This window comes from Drosophila arizonae, chromosome X (assembly GCF_054131065.1).
Source record: "Drosophila arizonae isolate 15081-1271.41 chromosome X, UAZ_ARI_1.0, whole genome shotgun sequence".
In the NCBI taxonomy this organism is placed as follows: domain Eukaryota; kingdom Metazoa; phylum Arthropoda; class Insecta; order Diptera; family Drosophilidae; genus Drosophila; species Drosophila arizonae.
Window position 1 is genome coordinate 5,282,835 of NC_142927.1, and position 27,061 is coordinate 5,309,895.

The 27,061-nt window shown below is 39.3% G+C and overlaps 2 protein-coding genes across 7 annotated transcripts; both read left to right on the forward strand.

Annotated features, from left to right (window-relative positions):
- Positions 1–218: 218 nt before the first annotated feature.
- Rok (Rho associated coiled-coil containing protein kinase) lies at positions 219–16,276 on the forward strand. Of its 6 annotated transcripts, XM_018015013.2 has the most exons (11): positions 221–1,113; positions 1,211–1,263; positions 1,750–1,888; positions 8,178–8,323; positions 8,401–11,283; positions 11,364–11,638; positions 11,702–11,868; positions 11,933–12,117; positions 12,562–12,667; positions 12,742–12,966; positions 13,323–15,658. In XM_018015013.2, exons 3-11 carry the CDS (start codon positions 1,866–1,868, stop codon positions 13,408–13,410), a joined length of 4,098 nt encoding a protein of 1,365 aa, XP_017870502.1. In that variant the 5' UTR covers positions 221–1,113; positions 1,211–1,263; positions 1,750–1,865; the 3' UTR covers positions 13,411–15,658. The 6 variants fall into 6 exon arrangements, with proteins under 6 accessions (XP_089331460.1, XP_017870499.1, XP_017870500.1 ...); XM_089475334.1 differs by lacking the exon at positions 13,323–15,658 and adding an exon at positions 16,004–16,276 and having other exon boundaries at positions 219–1,113; positions 11,364–11,868; XM_018015010.2 differs by lacking the exon at positions 13,323–15,658 and adding an exon at positions 16,007–16,276 and having other exon boundaries at positions 219–1,113; positions 11,364–11,868.
- A 3,051-nt stretch (positions 16,277–19,327) lies between these two features.
- Positions 19,328–26,901, forward strand: LOC108618855 (uncharacterized). The gene is made up of 3 exons (XM_018015049.2): positions 19,328–19,678; positions 25,511–26,031; positions 26,090–26,901. The coding sequence occupies exons 1-3, from the start codon at positions 19,662–19,664 to the stop codon at positions 26,233–26,235; spliced, it is 684 nt and encodes a 227-aa protein (XP_017870538.1). The 5' UTR covers positions 19,328–19,661; the 3' UTR covers positions 26,236–26,901.
- Positions 26,902–27,061: the final 160 nt, after the last annotated feature.

Genomic DNA, 27,061 nt, shown 5'->3' on the forward strand with positions numbered 1-27,061 from the left:
ATAATCAGATAATAATATTTACATTATGCTTAATAATGAATTAATTATGATAATTACTATGAGCAATAATTAATGTAAGGCACAATCGCAACAACTGTCAACGGTTATTTCACATGAAAATACCACACGATCATTATTTTAAAAATTAGGTGAACATATACGACAAAAATACCAAAAAATATAAGCGTGACCGTTTGCCGCTAGAAAATGCCCATTTTGGTATATTTCGGGGCAAAATTTAGTGTGATCGTAAAATAGGTGAACAATTTGCTGTGACGCTGCCATTTGGATTTGGGCTCTGTTAAAAATCCACAAAACAAAAAATCGTGTAACCAAGTCTTCTCGGCTGCGTCCAGCCAAAAGTAAACCAAAAAAAGAAGGAAAAAGAACTGTTGCAACTGTTGCATGCGCACAGCGCAAACAACAATCAATGTGCCACACATTGCATGTTTACAAACACAACGAAATCGCTGCTGCTGCTGCTGCTGTTGCTGTCGCTGCGCTGCTGTTGCTGCTGCTGCTTGTTTCGCCAAAAAACTTGCTGCCAAAAAAAGTTGAGGGAAGCGAAAAATAGATGTATTAAATAAACTATACAAATATAACGGAACGGCTCAATCGTGCAAGTACTTAAACATTAGTGCCAGTTGACGAGGCGAATTACAAACACATTCACCTGGACATTGGCACATATATATCTGCATATATATATAAGTAAAATATACATATATAAATATATTATATATAATAAATATTATATATTAATATACTATATATAATATTTAAATTATATATGCATATAGATATATAAATATACATATATAGTGTGCGCCTGCCTGGGCTGTCGTTCACGTCTCTGCCAGCCCGCCCGCCCGCATGTGGCGTTGGCTATAGACGGCTGTCGAAGCTGTCGCTTAGGCATTTGCATCTGCTACTCCTTCGCAGACCATTTGAATCCTCAAGTGGTTGACGAAAAACAAAAACAACAACAACGAGGAATACACGCAACAACAATAAACCCGCTCGTGACCTCATCAACAGTCCATCACTAACAAGAACAACAACAGTAACAGCAACAAAAACAACAGTTATTGCCCAGCTGGGCTTCATCTTCAGGTGAGCGGCAAACAACATTTATTTAGGAATATTTTCCATGTATAACTAATTTTAATACATATTATATCTACTTTTTGTTTGTTTTTTGGTGTTGCAGCAACAATCCTTGTGCAGTGGAGCAACGGCTTTTAAGGCGTACCTTAGCAGCAGGTAAGATGCAGCGCATTCGGCGTGATCTTAGATAATTATGCCCTGTACCTTTAGTTACTTAGAGTGGGGTATACTCGTGGAAATTGACAAAAGAGTTATACATATTTACATGTGTGTATTTTTATTCTCGCGTTTGTCAGAGTACAGTGAGCATTCAATATGAGCAACAGGTATAAATCTGCGCTCAAACCATATGGTGTAAAAGCACTTAAAATAAGTTTAACAAATTCGTATATTCCAAAAGACTTAAGTGAATCATATATTAAATAGAAGCAGGTACATTTTAAAGTTTACCATTTTGGGTACATTTAGTCATAGTATTTAATACCCAAGCTATGCAAATTGTCAATTCATTCAATATCAAGGCAAAGAGCTAGAAGGTTTATAGTAGTTCGATCTTAACTTAAGCTTCTACACTTTAAGTTTGTATGTGCTAAAATACAAAAATATATATTTTATATATCTATATCTATTACCCATTTGCAGTGCTGCTCTAACATATCCACAATAAAGCCAAAGCAGAAGGCGAGGCGAATTGCATGCGGCAGTTGAAAGCCAGACGCAGTGGAAGATTGGACAGGACGTTTACCAATTAGTTTAGAATGGATGTGGAAAGGCGGCGTCGGTGAGTAATACTATATACTAATAGTTACACACATACACACACTCACACACACATGCACATACACATGCACACGCACTGCGACTAGTGTTCAATTAATTGTCTAAAACTGAATGAGTGCTCAGATTTGTTCACTTAAGATTTACAAATTTAGCTAAAAACAAAACAAGTAAATGTGCTCGACAGCTTGAATGAACAACTTGTAGATACCCTACATATACATTGGATTCATTCAAGTTTTCAATCGATATCAAGAGTTCAGTACCTAAGCGACTTAGCTATGCGCCAAGTAAGGGTATATACAATTCTATCAGGGAACTAATACAATAATAAGTGATACAAGCAACAGCTATGCAGGTCTACAATTAGAGTCTTGAATAACTATAAACAAATTGTTAAATTACGAACAAGATTAGGATGATCAATAAAAGTTGTCTCTGATACATTCTATGAGTCTACATTGATATCGGACCAAGTACGATTTAAGCGGTATGAAATAAGAGCGAGTTGATTATTTCTACTATGATATAGTGTGAGAATAATTAGTAAATGTACTACACTGCTTTATAGGTAGAAGTATTCTATGTGCCATTTGTTACATGGGCTCGCAATTGATGTCGATATTTATCGATGATATATGGCTATCTTATATGTTACTAGGTAAATGGATGCTCCATAGTAAATAGCCTTGACAATGGTTTAATCTTGAATATGCTGATTTAATATATAAAGGTACGTACTTTTGAGCTGTGATTGATATCGATATTTATCGGCCCTCGCTTAATCAAAGTGTCGATGTCAGAGTGCTCTTTTAGTCTCGTCGGTAGATAGCTAAATCAAGGCATATTACTTGCTGCATAGCTCGTAGCATATATCAATAGCATGAATCGATATTTATCGATTTCGTCAATTGGGAACAAATTGAAATCACTTTCAGTTTACAGCTTGTCTTTACTGTTTTTGGCAGCATAGCCAATTGCGTGTGCGTACAGGGTATACGAAAAACATCAGTGCTGAAAACACCTAGCATAATCAATGTTCAAAGCGGCAGCGGCAATCAAATTGACAAGCGAGTGAGCAAAACGATTTTGGCCATGCCCGTGCCTGGTGGCCGGGCGGGCGACTTTTCATAAATTTGCCATTTTCGCATTAAAATTTGTAAGCAAACCAAACCAAAAACAAAAACAAAAACCCAAAAAAATAACTAAAAACAAATAATATATATAATGTATATATATATATAGGTAGAAGAAAAAAAACAACAAGCTGCGACTGGGCCAACAAGCAGAGCGCATTATTTCAGTTGCAGGCGGCGCATCGCAGTGCGTGAAACGCGTTTCGCAAAAGCTATAAGAGCAAAGATACTTATATATATATATATATAAATACATATAACTATAGTATATATAAAGACAGATATAGAGTATATACATATATATATCTATAGAGTCGGTGCTCTGTGGACAGAGATATGTGGTATTGGATGCCCGCTGCACTGCATCTGTTAGAGCCGGAACGGTACGTTGCGTATCCTAAAGAAAATCATAAAAAATTTTAGAGAAATTCTTCAATTTTTATAAGCTATATATACACACACACCCGCACACACACACACACAAAAAAACACGCGCACACACACACAAAGGGTGAGCATTACAAATGTATTTGAAAAACGGCAAAGGTGCTAAAAACATTTGGCCATAAGCAAAAGCAGCTACGCCAATTGCAATGCACTTGGCCATTAAAAACTAACAGCAACAGAAGCAGCAGCTACAACAACAACAACAACAACAACTGCAACAAGAACAAAAACAATTTATAATAATAAACTTAAAAATAATAATAGCTTTAACGCATTCGCATTGGCATTGGCACGGAAATGAATTTGAATTTGAATTTCTTTTCATTTTGTTTTTCTCTCTCTGCTTTGTTTTGCTTGTACTGAAGCGCAAAAGAATTATTACGCCAAATTGTTGGAATACCTGGACTAGCCTCTGTGCCTGTGTATCTGTGTATCTGTGTGCATCTCTGTGTGTATGTGTGTGTATTGGTGCGCCGTTGACAGCTGCCTTAACTAAATGCAGCTGCATTAAGCGTGCGTGTGCTTTGTCTCTGTGTGCGAAAGCTTTCGACTCGAAAGCAAACAGTGAGATTTATACGAATTTTCGAGCTAATCAAAAGACAAACGACAAATCTCTGTGGATGCCAAAAGGGAATTTCACATTATGGATATCATATATGACTCTGCAGAGTCCACCCCAACCAATGAAGACTGTCCTCGCAAGCCTGATCAAGCCTGAGCCCAACTGGTAAGGTTGGATTGCTCTCCGGTCTCAGCAGATGAAGTTTGAAGACCCCATCCACTAAACCCTCCTGAGGATTTTTCCTTTGACTGAGTTTTTTTTAACGTCACGTATATTATACTTACCACATTTAATCATTGTCCAAATGGACAGATTTTAAATATACTTACACACTCAAAAATATATATATGATATATATGTATATATTTTTCGAGACTTCAATTTGTTCTCAATACAATATCAATAAATATCAACTTGTAACTAGATTTGTATAGGAAAATTCCGATTCTGAATAGTTGGAAATCTTAACTTCATATACATATAAATCATATGAATATGTGTAAGCTTTATATTTTCATTATATGGAAATCATATACATAAACTCAATATTTTTTTAGTATTTATAGCCTTATCTATATATAATGAACTTGACTCTGTGCTATGTGATATAGATAGATATAGATAGATGATCGACTCATCTGTCCTTATCGCAGCTAGAGCCTATGCACGTATTTATATATGTATATATATCGTGGCTAAACTCCATTTAAAAAGTGCCAAAATTTCTTATACTTGGCTCTTATCATTTAGGGAATTATTTACACTCTATACAATATAAACATTCAAGGAGTTTTAGAATTTAAAATATATATTCTGACTAAAATTATATGGTAAAATAATACACAATTACTTTTAATGTTGAACGAGTATTGGACAGTCGACTATGCTCAGCCGATGTAGCTTTTTTTGGGCTAAAAAGTCTAGCTTGAAACGAGCTAAAAAATTTAGGTGCGCGTGCATAAATTAAATTTACAATTATATTGTCTCTAGGTGACGATAATGTTGTCGCAGCATATTGTTGTTGTTGTTGTTGTTGTTGCTATTGTTGTTGTGATTTATTATGTATTTATTATTGTTGTTGCTACTGCTGCTGCGGCTGCGGCTGTTCATAATTATGTTGTTGTAGCCATTGCCAAAAAAAAAAAAAGCAAAACAAAAAAAATCTCAAATACATTTTTGAAAATTCCACTTTTCCATGTTGGTTGTTGCTATTTGTTGTTGTTGCAGCCGTTGTTGCTGCTGCTGCTGCTGTTGCTGTTGTTGTTGTCATTTGTATTTGGCTTTTCTGTCAAGCCGTATCGGGCGATGATGAAATCACAACAATTCAAACACCTTTTAGTATCAATTTTGCGCCGTCTGTCATCGGCTCTACAAAACACTTCAAAAGACGATCTCGGTGTCTCTCTCGCTCCCTCTGTGTGTCTCTCTCTCGCTCTCTATGTCTCTCAGGCTTATTTCTTCTTATATATATAGTTGCATCGTTTGGTTGCTGTCAAACGCTGTTTACTTCTTTATCTCTATTTCTACTTATATGCCTCACTCGCTGTTCCTCTATGATTACCGTTAACACGCTCTCTTTCTCTTTGTGTCTCTAATTAGTATGACTTTAGCTCTTTGCACTGCCTATCTCGCTCTTTATCTGTCTTCTATTCTTTTCTATTTCTCGATCTCTATGTGTTTCCATCTCCGCCTTCCTTTCGATAACTCTCGCACTCTCTTTGTTTCTCTTAAATTCACTCCCTCTTGCTCTGCCTCTCCCTTTCTTTCTCTCTATCTGCCCTCTCTTTCCCTTTCTCTTCTCTCTCTATCTCTAACTCTACCTTGATCAACTGTCTTCTGTCTCCCATTTCCTTTTCACGAGTTGTTTACGTTACGTAATAAACGTTACGTTACGTAGCTGCTCAATATCTTCCTTACTCGAACTTCTATCTATGTTCTTCCCATTTGCTTCCTTGCATTGATTAATGAATGAATTGTTATAGTGTCACAAATATATACAAATATATGTATATACATATATACACATAATGTATATATATTTATTTACACTCTGGCGATAAGAACTTAATTTGTTAATGAAACTTTTGTGCCTGTGGTTTTTTATGTTTACTCGCAAGAGCTGAGCAGTTTTAAAGTTGTTCAATTAGTCAGTTAATCAAGCAATTAGACATTCAATTAATCAATCACCAAATCTTAACCAGAAACTTTTAAACTTCCTAAGTTTGCTTCAAAAAATAGTTTAGCAAATTGCTCAGCTTTAGGATTCGCGTCTGTCTCTTTGCGTCTGCGTCTTCTTCTTCTTCTTCTAGCGATAGCATTTGCCCCTTTTGTAGAGTCGGTGGGCGTGGTAATCTGCGTGAATGAGTTATCGTTCATTCAGGGAAACATCATTGCATATTGAAAGACTGAATATTTTATTGCAAGGTCAACGACTATGAAATACCCTATAAAAAGATTGAAAACTCAAAGTTAAAAGAATCTTTTCTATATATTTATTTCAACATATTCCGTATTACAACTTAAACTAAAAACGTCAAGTAGTTTGACCTAGCTAATATACCCGATAGAGAGATAGAGAGAGAGTTATACATTCTTTCTATTATTTGTATTTGTCTGTTTCGCATGCAGCGAGCAAGAAAACACGATGCATCGCCGCATAAGTTAACCATATCAAAAATATATATACACATGTATATATAGTAGATATATACATATATATGTATATTTATCAAAGTCAACATGTGGAGTGTTTGCCTCTGCGATAAAGTCAAGGTTCGCAATGCAAGAAAACGAGGAGGAAACGAGAAAATCAAACAATTTATTTGCTCTAACAGCTGAAGAGTCTATGCCCTAAATCAATTAGATACAGTAAGGCATGGCTATAACAAACTCACTATACGATTATATTAAAGACTCTAAGTGGAGGCGAATATTATTATATTAATCTAGTATAAGTTCTTACAAAAGGTATATGATGTAGTCGTAGGATATGGTTTATGCGCTCTTTATGTATATATAGAGAAAGCTGGGATTACTTGTTTGATATAGTAAAAAGCACTCCTAAAGTGTGAAGTTATAGAGAGAGAGAGAGAGAGTTCAGCTACGAACTATAAATCAATTTTATGAGCTAGTTCAATAGAGCTCCTTTTATGACTGGTTCATTTTATAGACTGCTACAATTAGCTTAAAAGTTAATGTATACGACGTGCCGTAGTTCATTTGAATGAGCCAGTGTGAACGAACTAGTTCCAAACTTCAATGAATAATCTGTACCTCTTAAAACTCAAAATACAATTTTGTCAGACTAGCTAATGGTTTGTAGTAGACTCCTTTAATACTGCATGGTCGTAGCGCCTATTTGTCTGTTGTTTTTGAGTCACAAATTCTCTGCGCCCCCCGAGACGGTTCGCTTATATCAATAAAGCATGTGAGTAATCGAACGCGCTTTTTTTTCCGCATCATGTAAATAATGAAGCTGATTACGAAAACTTCCAGTTTTATTGTTGTTGTTGTCGGAAGCGGGCTATCATGTCTTTGCAATGACTTAATAACACTATCGAACACTAAAAACTTTTTGGGGAAAGAAAATGTTCTTTTTTGAAGGGTTAGATACAGTCTGGATAGCAAATAGATAGACAGAAAGTAATCCAGCACTGCTATCGATAAGTATGGTATTTTGATATCATAATGTAGATAAGGATATAATGATCGGTTCTCAAATACTACGATTTTGTTAGGCAGTGTCGCTCAGCTGAACTTAATTGCGAGACAGATACAGACAATTCAGAGAATTCAGTAATACAAAATCAGTGAAATTATATTGGTAGCATTATTTTTATCGCTAATCGCAATCGATAGATATGATTTAAGTGGAAATATAAAGAAAGCCTAAATCAATATGAATTCCCTCGTCATCTTCTATAGAAAACTTGAACAAGTTGTTCTTCGATAAATAATTAAATTAAATTTATATTAATATAACGTATAATCGCGTTGATCATTAGTAGCTGCTATCGTAATCGTTATCGGCTATCGACAAAGTATAATTCAGCTTAATTGATAAGCAAAAAATGTGATCGTCTATCGATAAATGTATCAAATTAGATTTGCATTACTAATGATGAGTTTTTGTTCTTCCTCCTTTATAGAGCGAAGGCGCTGGAGCGCGAGATGCGCGATCCGACCAGCAGCTGCAACGTGGACTGCCTGCTGGACACGGTCTCGGCTCTGGTCAGCGATTGTAGTCACGAATCGCTGAAGCGTTTCAAGAACATCGATCAATATGCATGTAAATGTAAGTATTATAAACTGAGATATATCGTTCATATTTGATATTTATACACATATATTTCACTCTCCTTTAAATAATAGATAAGCCCCTGGCACAGCAGATCAATCAGCTGCGCATGAATGTGGATGATTTCGATTTCATCAAACTGATCGGAGCTGGTGCCTTTGGCGAGGTGCAGCTGGTCAGGCACAAGTCATCCAGTCAGGTGTACGCCATGAAACGGCTATCCAAATTTGAGATGATGAAACGTCCGGATTCCGCCTTCTTCTGGGAGGAGCGTCACATTATGGCGCACGCGAACTCCGAATGGATTGTACAATTGCATTTCGCATTCCAGGATAGCAAATACCTGTACATGGTAATGGACTTTATGCCGGGCGGTGATATAGTCACGCTAATGGGTGACTATGATATACCCGAGAAATGGGCCATATTTTACACAATGGAAGTGGTCCTCGCCTTGGACACCATACACAATATGGGCTTTGTGCATCGCGACGTTAAGCCCGACAATATGCTATTGGATAGCTATGGCCATTTGAAGCTAGCCGATTTTGGCACCTGCATGCGCATGGGCCCCAACGGTCAGGTGGTGTCCAGCAATGCGGTGGGCACACCCGACTACATCAGTCCCGAGGTGCTGCAGTCTCAGGGCGTGGACAACGAGTATGGGCGAGAGTGCGATTGGTGGTCGGTGGGCATATTCCTATATGAGATGCTATTCGGCGAGACGCCCTTCTATGCGGACTCACTCGTTGGCACCTATGGCAAAATCATGGATCACAAGAACTCGCTTAGCTTTCCCGCCGAGGTGGAGATCAGTGAGAATGCGAAGTCATTGATACGCGCCTTCCTCACGGATCGGACACAGCGATTGGGTCGCTATGGCATCGAGGACATCAAGGCGCATCCGTTCTTTCGGAACGATACGTGGTCGTTTGATAATATACGACAGAGTGTGCCGCCTGTGGTGCCGGAGCTGACGTCCGACGATGATACGCGCAATTTCGAGGATATTGAACGAGATGAGAAGCCCGAGGAGATGTTTCCGGTGCCCAAGAGTTTCGATGGCAATCATCTGCCCTTCATTGGCTTCACCTATACGGGCGACTATCAGCTGCTGTCGAGTGACACAGTCGATGCCGAATCGAAGGAATCACAGTCGGTGAACAGCAGCACCAATGCAAATAACAATCATGGACACACTCATCGCCATCGGCCGTCGAATTCGAATGAGCTGAAACGGCTCGAGGCGCTGCTCGAACGGGAACGGGCTCGCTGCGAGGCACTGGAGCAGCAGGACACGAGATTGAGGCAACAACTGGATTTGATCACCAAGCGAGAGGCCGACCTGCAGCGCATTGCGAGCGAATATGAAATGGATTTGACGCTGAGGCAGCACAACTACAAGGTGGCCATGCAGAAGGTCGAGGTGGAGATTGAGCTGCGCAAGAAGGCGGAGGCGTTGATTGTGGAGACACAGCGGAAGCTGGAGAACGAACAAAAGACACGCATGCGTGATCTGAATATCAATGAGAAGGTTCTCACGCTCGAGAAGCAGCTGCACGACATGGAGCTGAGCTTTAAGAACGAAACGGAGCAAACGCAGAAGCTGAAGAAGCAGAATGCCGAGCTGGGCTTCACGCTGAAAACACACGAGGAGAAGGTGCGCGACTTGGTCGAGCTGAATAAGACGCTGCAGAAGGAGAAGGAGGAGCTCGATCAGGAGAATGCCGACTTGCAGGCGCAGGTGGCGCAGGAGAAAACGCTGCGCTCCCAGCTGAAGGTTGTCCACAAGGAAGCTGAGAACAAGATGCAGACGCTGACAAATGATTTGGAGCGCTCGCTGCAGCGGGAGCAGAAGGCGCAGGAGGATAATCGTGCGCTGCTGGAGAAGATTAGCGAACTGGAGCGAACGCATGCGAGTCTCGATTTTGAGCTCAAGGCCGCACAGGGTCGCTATCAGCAGGAGGTGCGCGCGCATCAGGAGACGGAGAAGTCGCGTCTCGTCTCGCGCGAGGAGGCCAATCTGCAGGAGGTGAAGGCCTTACAGTCCAAGCTCAATGAGGAGAAATCCGCACGCATCAAGGCCGATCAGAATTCGCAGGAGAAGGAGCGACAGCTGAGCATGCTGTCCGTCGACTATCGCCAAATCCAGCTGCGTCTGCAGAAGCTGGAGGGCGAGTGCCGGCAGGAGTCGGAAAAGGTGGCCGCACTCCAGTCCCAGCTGGATCAGGAGCATATCAAACGCAACTCGCTGCTCTCCGAAAGAAGTTTGCACACTTCGGAGGTGGCGCATTTGCGTTCACGAGAGGCTCAGCTGCAGAAGGAGCTGGCGGCGCAACGCGAGGCTAAGCGACGCTTGGAGGAGGATCTAACGCAGCTGAAGGCCACACATCACGAGGCATTGGCCAACAATCGGGAGCTGCAAGCCCAACTGGAGGCGGAGCAATGCTTCTCGCGCCTGTACAAGACGCAGGCGAACGAGAATCGGGAAGAGAGCGCCGAGCGTTTGTCCAAAATCGAGGATCTCGAGGAGGAGCGCGTCTCGCTGAAGCACCAAGTGCAAGTGGCTGTCGCTCGCGCCGATTCGGAAGCACTTGCTCGCTCCATCGCCGAGGAAACGGTGGCCGATCTCGAGAAGGAGAAAACCATCAAGGAGCTCGAACTGAAGGACTTCATAATGAAGCATCGCAACGAGATCAATGCCAAGGAGGCGACTATAGCCGCGCTCAAAGAAACCGAAGCCGATCTGCACAAGAAACTCAAATCGAAGAGCAGCGAATTGGACGAAATGCTCGCGCAGCACAAGAAACAGCTCGAGGAGCTGCAGCAACAGCGCATCGCCAAGGACGAGGAGATCGCCAAGCTGGGCGAGAAGTGCAAGAACGAAGTGCTGCTCAAACAGGTGGCCGTGGCCAAACTAACCGAGGTCATGAATCGTCGCGACTCCGACTGGCCAAGTAAGCCTCTCATGTCCATTGCTAATGCGCTCCATATACATATTATTTATTCCTGTATTCTTGTTTGTTTTTTTCTTTAGAACAAAAGGTCAAGGCTCGCTCCACCGCCGAACTGCGCAAAAAGGAAAAGGAGATGCGTCGCTTGCAGCAGGAGCTGTCGCAGGAGCGCGAGAAATACAACCAGATGCTGCTTAAATATCAGGATCTGCAACAGCAGGCCGTCGAGGATCAGCAGGTGAAGCAGAAGATGAGCATGGAGATCGATTGCAAGGCCACCGAAATTGAGCATCTACAGAGTAAGCTCAACGAGACGGCCTCGCTGTCGTCGGCCGACAATGATCCAGAGGATACTCAGGTAAGGCACACACTCACTCTGTTTTCTGCTCGGACTCAACTATTTCTTCTCTCACTTACACAGGACTCCGTCTTCGAGGGCGTCTTGTCTGTGCCAAATAAACAGAATCGTCGCCGCGGCCAGAACTGGAAGCGACAATATGTGATCGTCTCGTCCCGCAAAATCATCTTCTACAATACAGAAAATGACAAGAATAAAACGACAGATCCCGTGCTCATACTCGATCTAAGGTAAGTCGTTATTCCTCAACAGAGTTTGAAACAGACCTTACCGTATAAACCCTTCGCCTTGCAGCAAAGTCTATCATGTGCGCAGCGTTACCCAAGGCGACGTCATACGCGCCGATGCCAAAGAGATTCCGCGCATCTTTCAGCTGCTGTACGCCGGCGAGGGCGCCTCCCATCGTCCCGATGAGCAGCTGGATGCGACTCTGCATGCCAGCAGCAATGAGGAGCGGCCAGGCACCATTTTGCATAAGGGTAATTTAATTGTGAATTATTAAGCATTAGTTATTTGATGTGGGACTAGGCGTTAGCTATGATTGACTGAGCGATTGATTGCCTGATTGATTTGCTGCTAGACAAACAAATGGTTGACTGCATCTATAAGTTTGGGCGATAAAGATTGCTACTGAGTGATTGATGATGATTGATATAAGCTGTATATTTAATCATTTGATACTTGCTTGAGGATTGATTCTATATAATTGATATTGATTGACTATAATATTGACTGTTTATGATCATATGATCTTTGCTGATTGACTAACTGCCTGATTGATTGACTGATTGAATTCATATTAAGAAACAATTGAGTGCAAAGCTTATGAATTATACAAATCTAAACACTAACTAAATTCAACTCTCTCTCTCTTTCCTTTGCATCCCCCATCTCACTCACACTCTATGGCTATCCCTGTCTAGGTCATGAGTTTGTTCACATTACGTACCACACGCCATCGTTCTGTGACGTCTGCGCCAAGCCGCTTTGGTCCGTGTTTAAGCCGCCGGCGGCCTACGAATGCAAGAGGTAAGCCTAACAGATATCTTTAGTACGTTCCTTATATACACATCCTCACATTCTCTATCTGATCTTCAATCAAGATGCCGCAATAAGATACACAAGGAACATGTGGACAAACAAGATCCACTGGCGCCATGCAAACTGCATTTGGATCCGCGCAGCGCACGCGACATGCTGCTTTTGGCCAACACGCCCGAGGAGCAATCTCTGTGGGTGGCACGCCTGCTCAAGCGTATACAGAAGAGCGGCTATAAGGCCAACTCATCCAATAACAACACCACAGACGGCAGCAAAATATCGCCCAGGTAAAACAGAGTCAGAGTCCTTTAGAAAGAAACCGGCTCAAAGTCCCCGAAATCCCATTGACGTTGCCAAAACTATTATAGGGAGAACCGTAACCCACTCGCTGCTAATACAAATGGCTTTTTGTGTATCTAATCCTAAGCTAATTGATTTCGTATTTTTCTTTTCTCGCTTGTTTCACAAACTACTCGCTCGTATCGCTCGCTACTCTCGTTCGAATCGAACTACTCGCGCTTCTTCTCCTCGAACTACTCGTTGCGCCCTGCTGCATACCACTACACCAACACACACCATCATCTTGATCATGATCAACTATCCATCTACTATCACCACTCGCTACCCGCCACCGTCGCTGCAGCCAATCGACACGTTCCGCCTACAAGCCGTATGCGCCGAACGTGCAACGTTCTGCCACGCTGCCGGCCAACTCTTCGTTGAAGCAATGAAGCTCGTCTGGCATATACAAAATTAGCTACAGATGCATACACTATACATGTATATTTGTATATGTATAAACTCATTTATATATATATGCATATATATATATATCTACACACAACTAATTGGAGCATGTGTGATGGGGTGGCGCGAGGAAGATGATGCTGCAAATTCATTTCAAATGTTGGAAAGAGAAAAACAACAAACAAGCCAACAACAAAAGGTTGTCTTCTAACAGATTGTATCTAATGTTCATACCAACTACTTATAACTAAAATATCTACTTAATTTAACGCTACATAAATGCATACTACTACAACTACAACAACTACTACTACTACATCGATTCCGCGTAATATATATTCACATATATAAAAGATATTTTTTGATTCATTTACACTAAAAACAAGAAAACTCTTTAAATGTCAAGTTAAGTTAAAAAAAAAAACAACAACAACTATAAGTATATGCTCTATAAACAATTGTTTTTGCTATGGCAACGTCAACTTCCACAACCTGAAACGTTAACTGAGTTCTCTATTATATAATCCAATAGGTTCGTAATTTAGCTGTACTTATATACATATATATCAAATATACCATATACTATATAGACTCTATACACATATACATATATATACAACTTTTTTTTTGTATTTCCCAACATTTTTGTTAGTATTTAAGGATAAGGCAAAGTAACGAGTGATTTGTAACTAGAGCGATAACGATTGCGATATATATATATATGTATGTATCTATGTATATATATATATATATATATCGATAACGATAACGATAACGATTAAACATAAACAAAGCGCTGTAATTATGTTAAACTATAAGCAACGAGAGTCGAGTTAAAAGTTCTATATACCATATACATATAAATATATATGCTATATACTCTAGATTTTTATCGATATATATTTACATATAGATCTGTGTGCCTTGCATATTTGTTGTAGCGAATTTCATTGGCCAAATGTTTTTTTGTTTTTTTTTTTTTTTTTGAAAAAAAGTTATAGTTGAAACAGGCATACACTATATACATATATCAATAATATATATATTTTATATATATGTACATCTATATATCAAATACTTAAGTCGCTTGGCAGCTAAAGTTAGTGACAAATCGTACACTTGAATTCCATATAATACTTCCAAAACTAAATAAATGAAAGAAAATGTAAGAGAAAGAGATAAAAGATAGAGAAACCATAATGCAGTTACTTAAGAGCGCAAGAGAGGGAGCTAGTTAGCGAGTTATGAACAGTAAACGAACATATTAAAAACAAGAAAAGAAGAAGAAAACATGGCACAAGATTTTTTTTTGTGTTTTTGTGTAAAGGCTACATCTAAGTATTAAATATCAAATATGTTTTAGTTTTTAAGTTATAAACAAATTATTTATTTTGTCTCTCTCTGTGTTTGTGTGTGTTCGTGTGAGTGTGTTGGCGCCACCTAGCGGGCAGCAGGCGTTAACTAAACGAATCTTTGTCCAAAACGAAAAATTCTGTATTATTTCTGTTTCTGATTATGTGTGAATGTATATATGTGTGTGTGTGTGTCTATGTATTAAGTGTATAAAATGTGAGCGCTGTTTAACAAGTGTAAGTGGTAAAATTAGGGGGGGATAAAGGAATTTTTCTACAAAGAAGCAAATTATTGCATTTATCACGAAATTCGATTATTTTTGAAGTCTTGGACATATTTTTCTCATATTAAACAAACATATTTTATATATACATATATATTAGATACTTATCGAAGTGTGCCTAAAAACTCTATATATTAAATTTGGCAAAAAAAAAAAAAAAAGAAAAAAAAAACTGAAACGAAATAAAACGAAAGCAAATGAAACGAAAAGAGAAATCAAAATGCTACAATGCAAAAAGTAATCGATCGCATCATCGATAAGTGTTATCACTGCTAATACAAGAAACATTCTACATACAATTTTGACTTCTTTTAGTCTTTAGTGGAGACTAAAAAAAAAAAAAAAAAAAAACAAAACAAAACAAAGAACTTTGATCGAAAGCGCTGCTTTGCTTTATTTTTTATTTCTATTTTTATTATAATTTTATTATTATTATTTTTATTATTAGTCGTATTACGTTTATGTTTAATACTATTGCTAGTATAAATAAAAAGAAAGCGTATGTAATTAAATGTCTCTGAAAGTCGAATAGATTTGCCCAAGCGCAACTCTACGAGCAAATAAAGTAATGTGTAAAAAATTTAAAACAAATACAATTTTTTCATTTTATTTTTATCTATTCAATTTTTATTTAGCTCTTATTCCATTCTGTTAAATGTTCCTCTGTCCACTTATCGATCTACATATATATTTCGCCTATCGATCCATTGAAATATTCTATGTTTATCTGCCCCTCTGCCAGTTCATTCTGCTCTGCCCATCCATCCGTCTGTCTGTCTATAAGAATGCAAAGCACTGTTTATATCAGATAAAGATTCTATCTGATCTAAATGCTACTGCTCTATCCAAAATAGAGTTACAACTGTATTTCCCTAGCTATTAGAATTAGTTTGATTATTTTTTGTTCTTTATATAAGGAATTTTGTTTAATTTCGATCTAGTAGCAGCTCGGTTCTGGATCTGAGCAACAACTTGAGACTGTCCCAACGGCTTTTCAACAGCTTTCGGAAACGATTTCGTATTGTCAATGCCATGGAATGGCATTTCAATGAAAATAAATGAAATTATCTTAAGATATACGCATATATCATACAATGTATCTATATCACATGTAACCAAAACAAACTGTATACTTAACCCTAGTCTTAGCTCTTAGCAAGTCTGACTTAATGCAAATGGAAGCAATCACTACGAATAAATGTTGACTAAATATCTCAAGAAATGTAATTTTGTTGTCTTTATTCTATTTATAAGGTTTATAAGGTAAGTAAATAGTCGATAATCATATATATTTTCAGAAAAAATCAACAACCAAATCCCCAATCTTTTGTCTTAGTCTTGAGTTTGGTTAACCATTCAATGTCTTTAAATATATTCATGAGGTACTACTGATCTCTCCATTTAGGTTCTCTTTCTCTCTTTTCACATTCGAGATTCATTATGCTTCGTACCTCGTTTAATATTACGCATTTCATTCGTTTCTCGTCCCTTTTCTGTTCCTCGTTGCACGTTTCTCGGTTCTTGTTCTGCTCTTGCACATTCCTCGTTCCCTTTGTTTGTTGGTTTCCTTACTCTTCATTATTAACTCCACATTTCCAACTGTTCCATATCCATTATGCGCTGTTTGTGTTTGTACCGTCATTCCACAGCTTTCGTTACTCTTCTTCTTGTTCCATTTTCACCATTTCTCATTTCACTTTCCTTGCTCTCTTGTTTTTCCACATTCCACATTCCTTCCCGATTTCTTGTTTCCTATTCCCACATTCTTCTTCTTTATGTGCCCCATTCCACGTTCCTCATGCTGCATTCCTGTTCGCAACGATCGCATCGGGGCTTGGCTTAAGCTTGGCTCTGGCCCATTGAATCGACATTTACATATCATAAAAATTATTAATACGTTGTAATCTGTAAAGAGACAGACTCAGAAATGTGATAAATAGATAGTGAGAGAGAGAGAGAGAGAGAGATATGATATGAATATTAGATTAGATAAATGACTTCTTCCATTGATTGCCTCGGATTGCATTTGCATGCGATTCGAATCGATTCGATACGATGCGATTCAAAATACAGATTAAAAATTTTTTTTCTAGTTTGAGTCGATTTGATTTCAGTGTCATCGCTCGCTGAACAAGGTTTTTTTTTATTGTTTATTGTTTATGATTTTCTTTGTTTCTTTTTTAAATAGTTTTATAGGCTGATAAAAACTGTTTTATCTGTCTAGTTTACCCTCGAAGAATGTAAACGAGTTAGCTGAGTTCGGAAACTTAGAGACTTAGAGATATATAGTAAATAATAATAATTGAAGATGTTCTTAAACATCGATAATTCTTAGAGTTCATTTAGTTTGGATTAGTTGAAACTACGAATTTGACATTACAGGGTAGCTGGTAGTCGTGTCTAGCTTCATGCGTGATGGACTGGGCGCTTCCCTCGGCTGTCTGCATGTCTGAGACCCTCCCCGCCTTCCCTTTGACACCTACCGCCCTGCCCCACCCCTCTCAGGCTGCATTGATATTTTGTAGTTCAAGGTAAGTTGGCCAGCTGTTAATTGATTTTTTATTTTTATTATTTTTTTACTTTTATTTTAATTTAATTAATTTGCTTCTTTTTTGTATACAAACAATATTTTCTGTTTTTCAGTCTTAGGCCAGAAGAACATCTGGCCAAGTGTGGTATATGATTGGTTAGTGCTCATTAAGCCATGATCATGGGCATTGGTCCCATCATTGACATTATAATTAACATTGTCATTAGCGTAATTATTAATTATTAAAGTTTCGCCCGCGCCAAAAATATGATTTCTCTCTCTCTCTCTCTCTTTTTGACTTCGAATGCGAATCAGTTCAAGGCCACGCCATTATGACATATGAATCAAATTATATAAATATAAATAAATATATGTGCCATATATGGATATAGATATATGTATATATATAAATTAGATATGTATATGTAAATCTGGATATTTCTTCTTTTTTTGTATTACACGCCGCATCTTGATTTGGTACTCGGGATTTACCAGACGACGTGTTTAACAACAACAACAACAATTGCCCCAAAAATCAATAAATTAATTAATAAAAATTCGTAAAAAATACAAAAAAAGTTGCTTTAATCAAAAATTTAAAAATGAAATAAATAACTGAAATGAAAAGAAAAATGAAGTTGATGCTCGCAAGGAATGTAAGAGGTGACAAGATGCACACCGCCAAATACCCTGTAAGACAGTGATTTCTAGTATTGTAGCATAAGTAATAAGGGAAACTGTGCTTCTTTTTTTTTGTTAAGTTCGCTTTCAGTCTAGTTTTAAAATACCAAAATCTGCCTCTAATGATGTTCAACATGTAATGTCCAAAATATATAAATATTTTGCTCTGCAAGTTTAAAATCTCTCCACTTGTTGATATACAGTCAAGCATTACATATCTCTCCAATCAATCATGTCAAGTCTCCACTTGTCCAAAATGGTTAATAATAAGTACATATTTACAGTCTGCTGCAGAAAGAAATACCAAAATTGAAAATACTATAAAATTTGCTTTGAGTGTGGTCAGTTTACAACACTGCTTTTTTCTCCGCTAGCAACACGAGGAATTTGAGCCGCTTTTGGCTTAGTCTTCATAGGTTCTTTATACCCTAGCACTTGCAGCTGTTCCATCTACCCACTTCGGCTAATCATATGTTTACAGGGTATATACTAAAAAGTAACAACAACAATAAAATAAAAGCTCAGCTTCGGCTTCAGCTGCGACGCCGAAAGACCCAAGCAAACCTGTCAAAAGCCACCAACTGGCGCAGGCAGCGCTGTCAGCATAAGCAGCGGCCGAGGCAGAGACCGGAGCAGAGGCCGAGCAACGGCAACGGCAACAGCAACAGTGACAGCGACGCAGGCGTCACGACAGCAGCAATGACAAATTGGCTGGCAAACCAGAAGTGCGCCATGCACTCTTTGCATATAATTACGAACATGGTCTGCCCCAATCCCAGCTCTACCACCCCCCCGGCCACTGCCACGCCTAGCCTCGCCTCCTGCTGCCGCTGCCGTCATTTACAGTTGGTTAGCTGGCTTAGGGCGGGCGAGCAGCAACCTGTTGTTCGTCGCTGTTGCTGTTGCTGGCGTCGCTGTGGCAGAAAAAAAAATACAACAGATAACAGAAAAGAGAAGAAAACAGCAACAACAACAACAGAAACAACAGCTACATCGACGGGCACTGCTGGCTGCCAGAAAAATATTGGATGGCCGGGTAGGTTAACTCCATGCACACGGCATAAGTAACGTTCAGTCAGCCTCTAGAAGTCGATCGTGATCGGTGGCTTAAGCTTAACTCCAGCGCTCAGCACTCTCAGTTGTGCCCCACACACACACATCTCTCTACACACAATAAAAGTCTCCAAACTCCACACAAACGCACACACACAGCACACCACACACACATAAACACACACTCGCACATTCAGTCCTCCCCAGTGCCTGCAGCCCGAAAATAAATCAAATAAAATCGTCGTGAATTTTTTGTTCGTTTCGCGCGTTTTCAAATTCGAATCAAGCTCTTTTTTTTCCAAGTTTTTAAAAATATTCACACACACACATACAAAATGAAGTACTTCAACATGTGAGTGATTTACACATTTGTATATATATATCAATATATACTATGTATATTTTTAAAATTAATTTTGATTGTTTTTTTTTTTTTTTGGTATTTTTTTGCTGACGTGTTTTAAATTAAAAAAAAAAAAAATTCAGTTCTGGTTTTATTTTTAGCCTGTTCGAATTATTTCGAAATAAGCTTAGCTATTACTCTGTGCAACTGGTAATGCCAGTGCTGCCAGCTATTCTTAAGCTATTCATGCTGAAATACTTGAGTTAGCTGAAGTGCAGCCGTGGAGTTTCCAGCAGTAGACCCATATAACTCGGGCACTGCCAGTGCTACCACTTTGAAACTTGGTATGCAGCATCTTGTGTGGATCCAGATCATATTTATACACATATCAAATTTGCAATATATATATATATTTTTTTATAATACCCATTGTTGTTGTAGAGCTGTGGCTATTTCTATATATAGCTACTTATCTATAGGATTTGAGCAAACCTTGTATTTTAATAGTATTTTATATATTTAATCTAGCTACTTTCGTTGTGCTTATTCATTTTTTACTGGGTATTCATTCAAATTGAAAGAATTTTTATCTATTTTAGCTGAAGATTTCTTCTTCAAGCTAAATTAGCTGTTTATAGGGTATTTGCACGTCGTGTTGTTGGCGTGTTTCTTGTTTTCCTATTATTTGGGCACGACTTGTTGCTTGAAAGTAGGTGCAACAAATGTATGTGAACCGAATGCCTGAACTGAACTTTAACACGCCAACGTCTCAAGCAAAATGCCGAAGTTGATTATCATTTGTTGCTGTTGTTGTTGCCGTTGCCGTTGCCGTTGCTATTGCAGCAGTTGCCTTGTGACATTTGCCGGCACAAAGAAATGGCAAATGGCATTTCCCAGCTGCAATTGCCGTTGCAGTTGCAACAGCATAAGCAGAATCAACTTGCTGTGAGAAGCGTCTGTCTGTCCAGCGTCTGTCTGTCAGTGCATTGATTGAAAGAAATGTTTCAAGGTCGCCAGCTGATGCTGCCGTCTGCTGTTGCTGCTGTTGTTGCTGCTGCTCTACCCATTGTCGCCTGCACGCCAGCAGCAGCAACAACAACACAGTTGGCTGCTGGGCAGCTGGCTCTGTGGTAGTGTATTGGATTAATTACCAAGCAATTGCAGTTGCAACTGTTGCTGCGGCTGCTGCTGCTGCTGCTGCTGTTGTTGTTGTCTTATAAATTAACGGTTGCACTCTTAATGCAAGCTGACAGACACATACATACATATACATATAAATAAATATATATAATATGTATGTTAATCGCATAGCGCGAATTAATCACGCCAGCAGCAACAACAAAAGCAGCAACAGCAGCAGCCGCAACAGCAACAGCAACACAGCAGACGCCAGCAACAAGCGCCAATTTGACGGCAAGATCAGGATTTAAATTTAGTTTCGCTTGCTTTTTGGGGTGTTGTATCTTGCTTTTGTTGTTGTTGTAGTTTTGAGTGCTGTTGTTGTTGTTGTTGTTGCTGCTGATGTTGCTGTTGTTGCTGCTGTGGTTTTACATGCGTTTCATTTCATTTTTGGCGCACACAAATCGCTCGCATTATGCAATATTATTTAAATAAGAGAGATCAGATCATGTGCATGCCAAAAAGCCAAACCAGAATACACACACACACTCATTTTAGTGGACTTTGCGAGCCAAAAATAAAAAATTGTAGACAAAAAGACAATTTTTTGTCTTTTGGTATTTTAAACTGATTTTCAAGGACTGTGCGAATTGGCAACATGATGAGTGTGCGTGTGTGTGTGTGTGTGTGTGTGTGCATTTCATAAGCCAAATTCAATGTAAGCCAGCAATAACAACAACAACAACAGCGACAGCGACAGTGACAGCATATAAAGAAACTGTAACACAAATCAAAAGACTCAGGCAACGAACTTGGCTTGGCTTGCCGACTTGACTAACTGATTAGCCTAACTGCAGCAGCAGCAGTAGCGGCAGCAACACGTACACAATGCACCGTTATTGAACCCACTTAACGCGACAACAGCAACAACAACAACAACAACAACAGCAATTGTACACGTTTTTCTTTAAGTCATTCAAGTGTTCGTAATTGTGCTTTGAACTATTAGAAACGCCATGCCACAAATACCTATATACCCATATACCCATACAAATAACTATGTATATATTTAGCTATGACTACGGCTGTCTCAAATTCCAGATATAGTTGGGCAATTAGCATAGTGACCCGTTTTGCATAGCTGAGGGCATGGCTATTGCCAATCGAATTCGCTTCTTTTTATTTTTAGCTCGTTTTCGGCTGATGGCGTCATCGCCATGAACTAATTCCGCATATGCGAATCATAATCATGTGATAATATATATATATATATATATATATATACCCATATGTGCTATATATATATCGATGCTTAAACAAAGCAAAAGTCTTAAAAGTTTTTTGCCATTTTGTTGAATAAGCTCTTCGAGGCGCTGACTTGAAACGCAAACACTTTGAGTGAACCAAATGCTTCAATCTGTTGCTTCAAATACCCGTCAATACATACACACACATGCATACACTATGTACTAAATATGTGTGTATGCTAACTATGCAACCTATCCCAACTTTTATAATTTAGCATCTTTTTGAAAACTAAATAATAAAATAAACTCAAAACAAAATTTATTGCAAAAAATATTTCAATTCGCTATAAATATATATATATATGTATATTATTTTTGTGTAGATCAATCAATAGAGAATGTCAATAGTAAATTTTGAGCTTCTGTAGAGCTACAGCAGATACAGTTTTACCTGATTTATCATCCGCCATATCTTTTTGAATTTCCCCGTCTTTTTGCACTTGTGCTGTCAACTTGAGTATGTATTGCAAATTCCAGCTCTATAGCACTTCAAATGCATTTTCCAAATGTATTAGTCATGCACCTAGTGGGCGAGTCGGAAAAGTCTAGACGTTTTCTCAGACGAGGGTATACACGGTGTTCAGTCAAGTTTCAGGTGTCTAACTTCAATAGCGACCAAATGGTTTGCAGACGGACGGACGGACGGATGGACGGACAGCAAGACGGACTTAGCTCAAAACCAATATAAATTATTCATTTCCCTTTCATGAACAATATGAATAACTATAAAAACTATTTTAGCTCAATTCTGACAACTTGCTAAAAATTTGAATTCTCTAATACTTGTTTAAAAAAAAATTAATTTTTAGCTGAGAGTGCAAAAAATAATTTAATAAATAAATTTTCAATTTAATTTGATTTTTTTCTTTCTTCATTTTAAATAACATATTTCATAATACATAAAAATTCAAATCATATTAATTACGAAATGGAACCAGTTCGGTTCACAGGCCACGTATAAGAGTGAGTGAGCGTATAAGAGTGCGAGTATAGGTTGGTATAAGACAGCAAAGGGGATGCATGCAGCTGCTATTAGAGGGTATGTGAATAGTCGGTAGCTGCTCTTATTATTATGGTATCTATAATGATGGTGAGATGCTGCTGATGATGATGTTGTTGACAATGATGATGATGATTATAATGATGTGGCATCATTGAGCATGTGGTTCCGCCTTCCACTTATTGATTCTTGACAGCTTTGCTTATCATAAATTTGCAACTAATGCTGCTCTTATATAACGAGGCTTGGCTTAGAAATGTGTGTAAGTGTGTATGTGTGTGTGTGTGTGTATAGCATTGTCTTTAATAGTTTTTTTGCCCCCCTCCCCAACGATCTAGCTTTATAAAATGCCAAAAAGCAAACCGGTTGAGCTCAAAGCCAAATGTCATATAGACTTGGACATGGCTTGACTTGAATTTCGATTGAGAAGTGAGCAGAAGCAGCAGCAGCAGCAGCAGAAGCAGCAGCAGCAGCAATTACAGCAGCAACAGCAACAGCACAAGCAACGGCAGCAACAACAGCAACTGTTATTGATTCCAGGCACGGCAGCAACACGCACCCACAACAACAGCAACACGCCTTTCACCTTTCCATGAGGCTGCGGTTGCATAAGTCCAATTGAAATGCACAGAGTCGCTTGGACATGCCACACGGTTGACCCTAATCAATGCGAAAAGATGCAACCCGCCGGCGACAGCAACAACAGCAACAGTAACAACAATAGCAACAGCAATAACAGCTAACGGCAATTGCAGCTGTTGTCTTCGCTAGCTGGGCGACTGTGGGCTGTGGGGCGTGACTGGGGCCTCTCCCTGCTCAGGCAGCTGTATTTGAATGTGGCTTGCACATTTTACCGTTATTAACCAACCAGCAGGCGCGCATTCAAATTTATTCTGGCTACGAGCAACAGGTTTCCATTGCTGCCTTTTGCATAAGCACCTGTTGCCCAAAGGAGGGGGGAGGGGGGTGAGGGGGTGGTCTGTACCTGTACCTGTACCTGTTCCTGAACCTGCACCTGTGTGGGTGTGCCTGCTTACACAGTGCTACTAACCTTAGCCTATGTCTAAGCGGGCGCGCGTCCAGGCCAGAAGTATTTCAAAACAAGTTCGCTGCCTAAGTCTTTTGTTTCATTCTGCGCTAACTTATAAATTTGAAATCGAAAGTGAATGAGAAAAAAAAGAAGCAAAATGTGAAAAATAAAAGCTAAAACCCGTTTAGCTGACCTTTAAGCATTAATAATTGTTAGCACAGCGGCGCCAAAAGAGGAAGAAGAAGCAGCAGCAGCAGCCGTCGAGGCATACATATCTTTATGGTCTAACTGATATATATGTATATAGTAGTAGATAGATATAGTTATATATGAGACGTGTTTATGTCTTTTTTTTTATTAACCAAGTCCGGTTCAGGTTCTCAGCACAACCCGTTCGACCAGACTGTAAAGATATCATATGCATATATACTTATATATAAATAATATATACACTATAATAATATGTAAATACATATAAAATCTATATATTATATATGTACATGTATTGTGCCTCGTGCTCGTTGGGCAACATATTTCGGATTTCGAACAGCGAGCTCAGAGCTTTTATTTCATTTCACTTTTTTTTTTCTTTGCAAAAATAATATACTCTGTTCCCATGGCAAGGTATATTAGTTTCATGGGTGTGCGTGGCGAAAGACAAAAGATGGCATCTTATATATTTTATTGATCTGTTGAACGAGTTGTTCGTCACTTCATTCTTCCATCTATTCATCTCCCATATTTACCATTTATCGATAAGTATCGATTCTGAGATTTGATTTTGAGCCTTGTATTTAAAAATTTCAAAATTTTCATGACATTTGCATAAGATTTCCTATAAAATTGATAAACATTAATCAGTTCCTATTTTCGATATATTTGTGATCGCAATCGTATATAAATTAGTATCATACATCAAATAAATGAAGGGGTATGCGATAGTCGTATACTGCCGACGTTGCTAAGTCAAGCCGGCTTACAGTAGCCAAACATGCATACATAAGAAAAGCAAAAATCTCTAGGCCTATAAAAAAACCGGAATTATTATTCTTCCTATCCCCTTCAGTTTAGAGCTCTACTAAGACCTTTATGAATAGCAAATGTAACTACAATATATGGATATAGCCTCAGTTTTGCAACTCTTTAGAGCTATTCTTATTCAACAAAACAAAAACCATTTGTTCGTAAGACTTCTACATAACCTGTAAGATTAGCAATATTATTTCCCTAAACCTTCAATTCATACTATACATTTTTTTATCGCTTTTTTTCACTTATCGTAATGATCAAAGTAACTATCTTCATTAAAAAGCATAGTGCTCATAACCTAAAATCTTCAACATAACCTTAAATTGATTTTACTTTGCTCTTTTATTTTGCAATAGCTGCCTGCTTTTCATCATCTGCGCACTGTGCTACGGCCTGGTTGCCGCCCAGGAGGAGGGTGCTGGCAACGTTTCGCCGGCAAAGAGAATCGCTGCACTGCGTCGCCCCGTGGGCAAGGCGGCTAAGCCAACGACAACGACAACAGCGGCGCCGGCCAACGACGATGGCGCCGAGGAGGATGAGTATAATGAGGAGGGTGCCGGCGGCGCTGGCAGCCAGTACGGCGATGAGCAGGAGGAGAGCGGCCCCAGCTCCACGACCACCACAACGGAGCCGCCCAAAAAGGTTGGCCCCGTCATCCGTCCCTTCCGCTCCAACGATGATTTCCTCAATTCGCTGAAGCGCCGCCAGCAGAACGCCAAGAAGCATCGCAACGAGAAGCCGGCGGCCAGCAAGCCAGCTGCCAAGAAGACCGAGGAGGAGCCCGCTGACCATGATGAGGCTGCCAGCGCCCAGGCACCGGCACCGGCTGCACCCGCCGCTGGCCACGCCAAGGGCGGCTACAAGAGCAATTCGGCACGTAAGTGATGCTGAATCCCAAATCGAATTTTGCATTCACATCAACTTCACTTTTGCAGTCAATCGTCGCAAGCCGTCGAAGCCAGTGAAGGCGGAGCCGGAGGTGGACACCGCTGCCGAGGAATCGGAGCAGCAGCAGAAGGAAGAGGAGCCGAAGCTCAAGCGTCCGCTCAGCAGTCGTCTGGCCTTGAGGAAACGCAACTAAGCTAACTTACATGCATACATCTACACACTTTTTTAAGGCACTGTAGCTTAACAGTTATGTTACACACTGTTTCACTCCCTCCGTTTCTCGCTCTCTCCCTTTGCCTTTCGCTCACATGCATGACTAGCCCAAGGACAGCTCAAGCTTGGCCTGCTAGCATGCTTACATGCATACATACAATTAATATACATACATAATCAGCTGACACACATACACTCACACATACACGCACACACTGTCTCTCTCACACTCATTGCTAGCTAAGGGCAGCTAAAGCTCTGCCTGTTTAGTTTTTAGTACATTTTTTTTTCAACATGTGGCGCCAGTGCATGTATGCCTGTGTGTGTGCGTTTATTTATGTATTTTATGCTCAAACTCACACACACACAGAAACGTGCATGCACCGCTCATTGCTCACTCACACATATACCACAACCTTCTCCCACTTGCCTTTGTGCGCTTGTATTTGTGTATATATATTTGCATTGGAATATTCATAGCTCATATATCAGCGCACACCCACACATACACACGCATATACACTTCAATTAATAAACAAACTAAAATAATACCTAAAGCAACAACACAAAAACAACAACAAACAAAAAACAACCATTATAAATAAATAAAAAAAAAATTATAAAAAAAAAAAACATTTAAACCAAATTTTTGTATTTATTTTCAATCTTTTGCGTTAACTTTTGATACTCTGGCTTGAACCGGTTCAGTTTAGCTGAAGCCAACCAAGACTGTAGGCCGAACCGGTTATAACCGGTAAAGCAGTTTCCTTCTCTCCTTCTCAGCGCGCCATTATATAGCCGTTTCG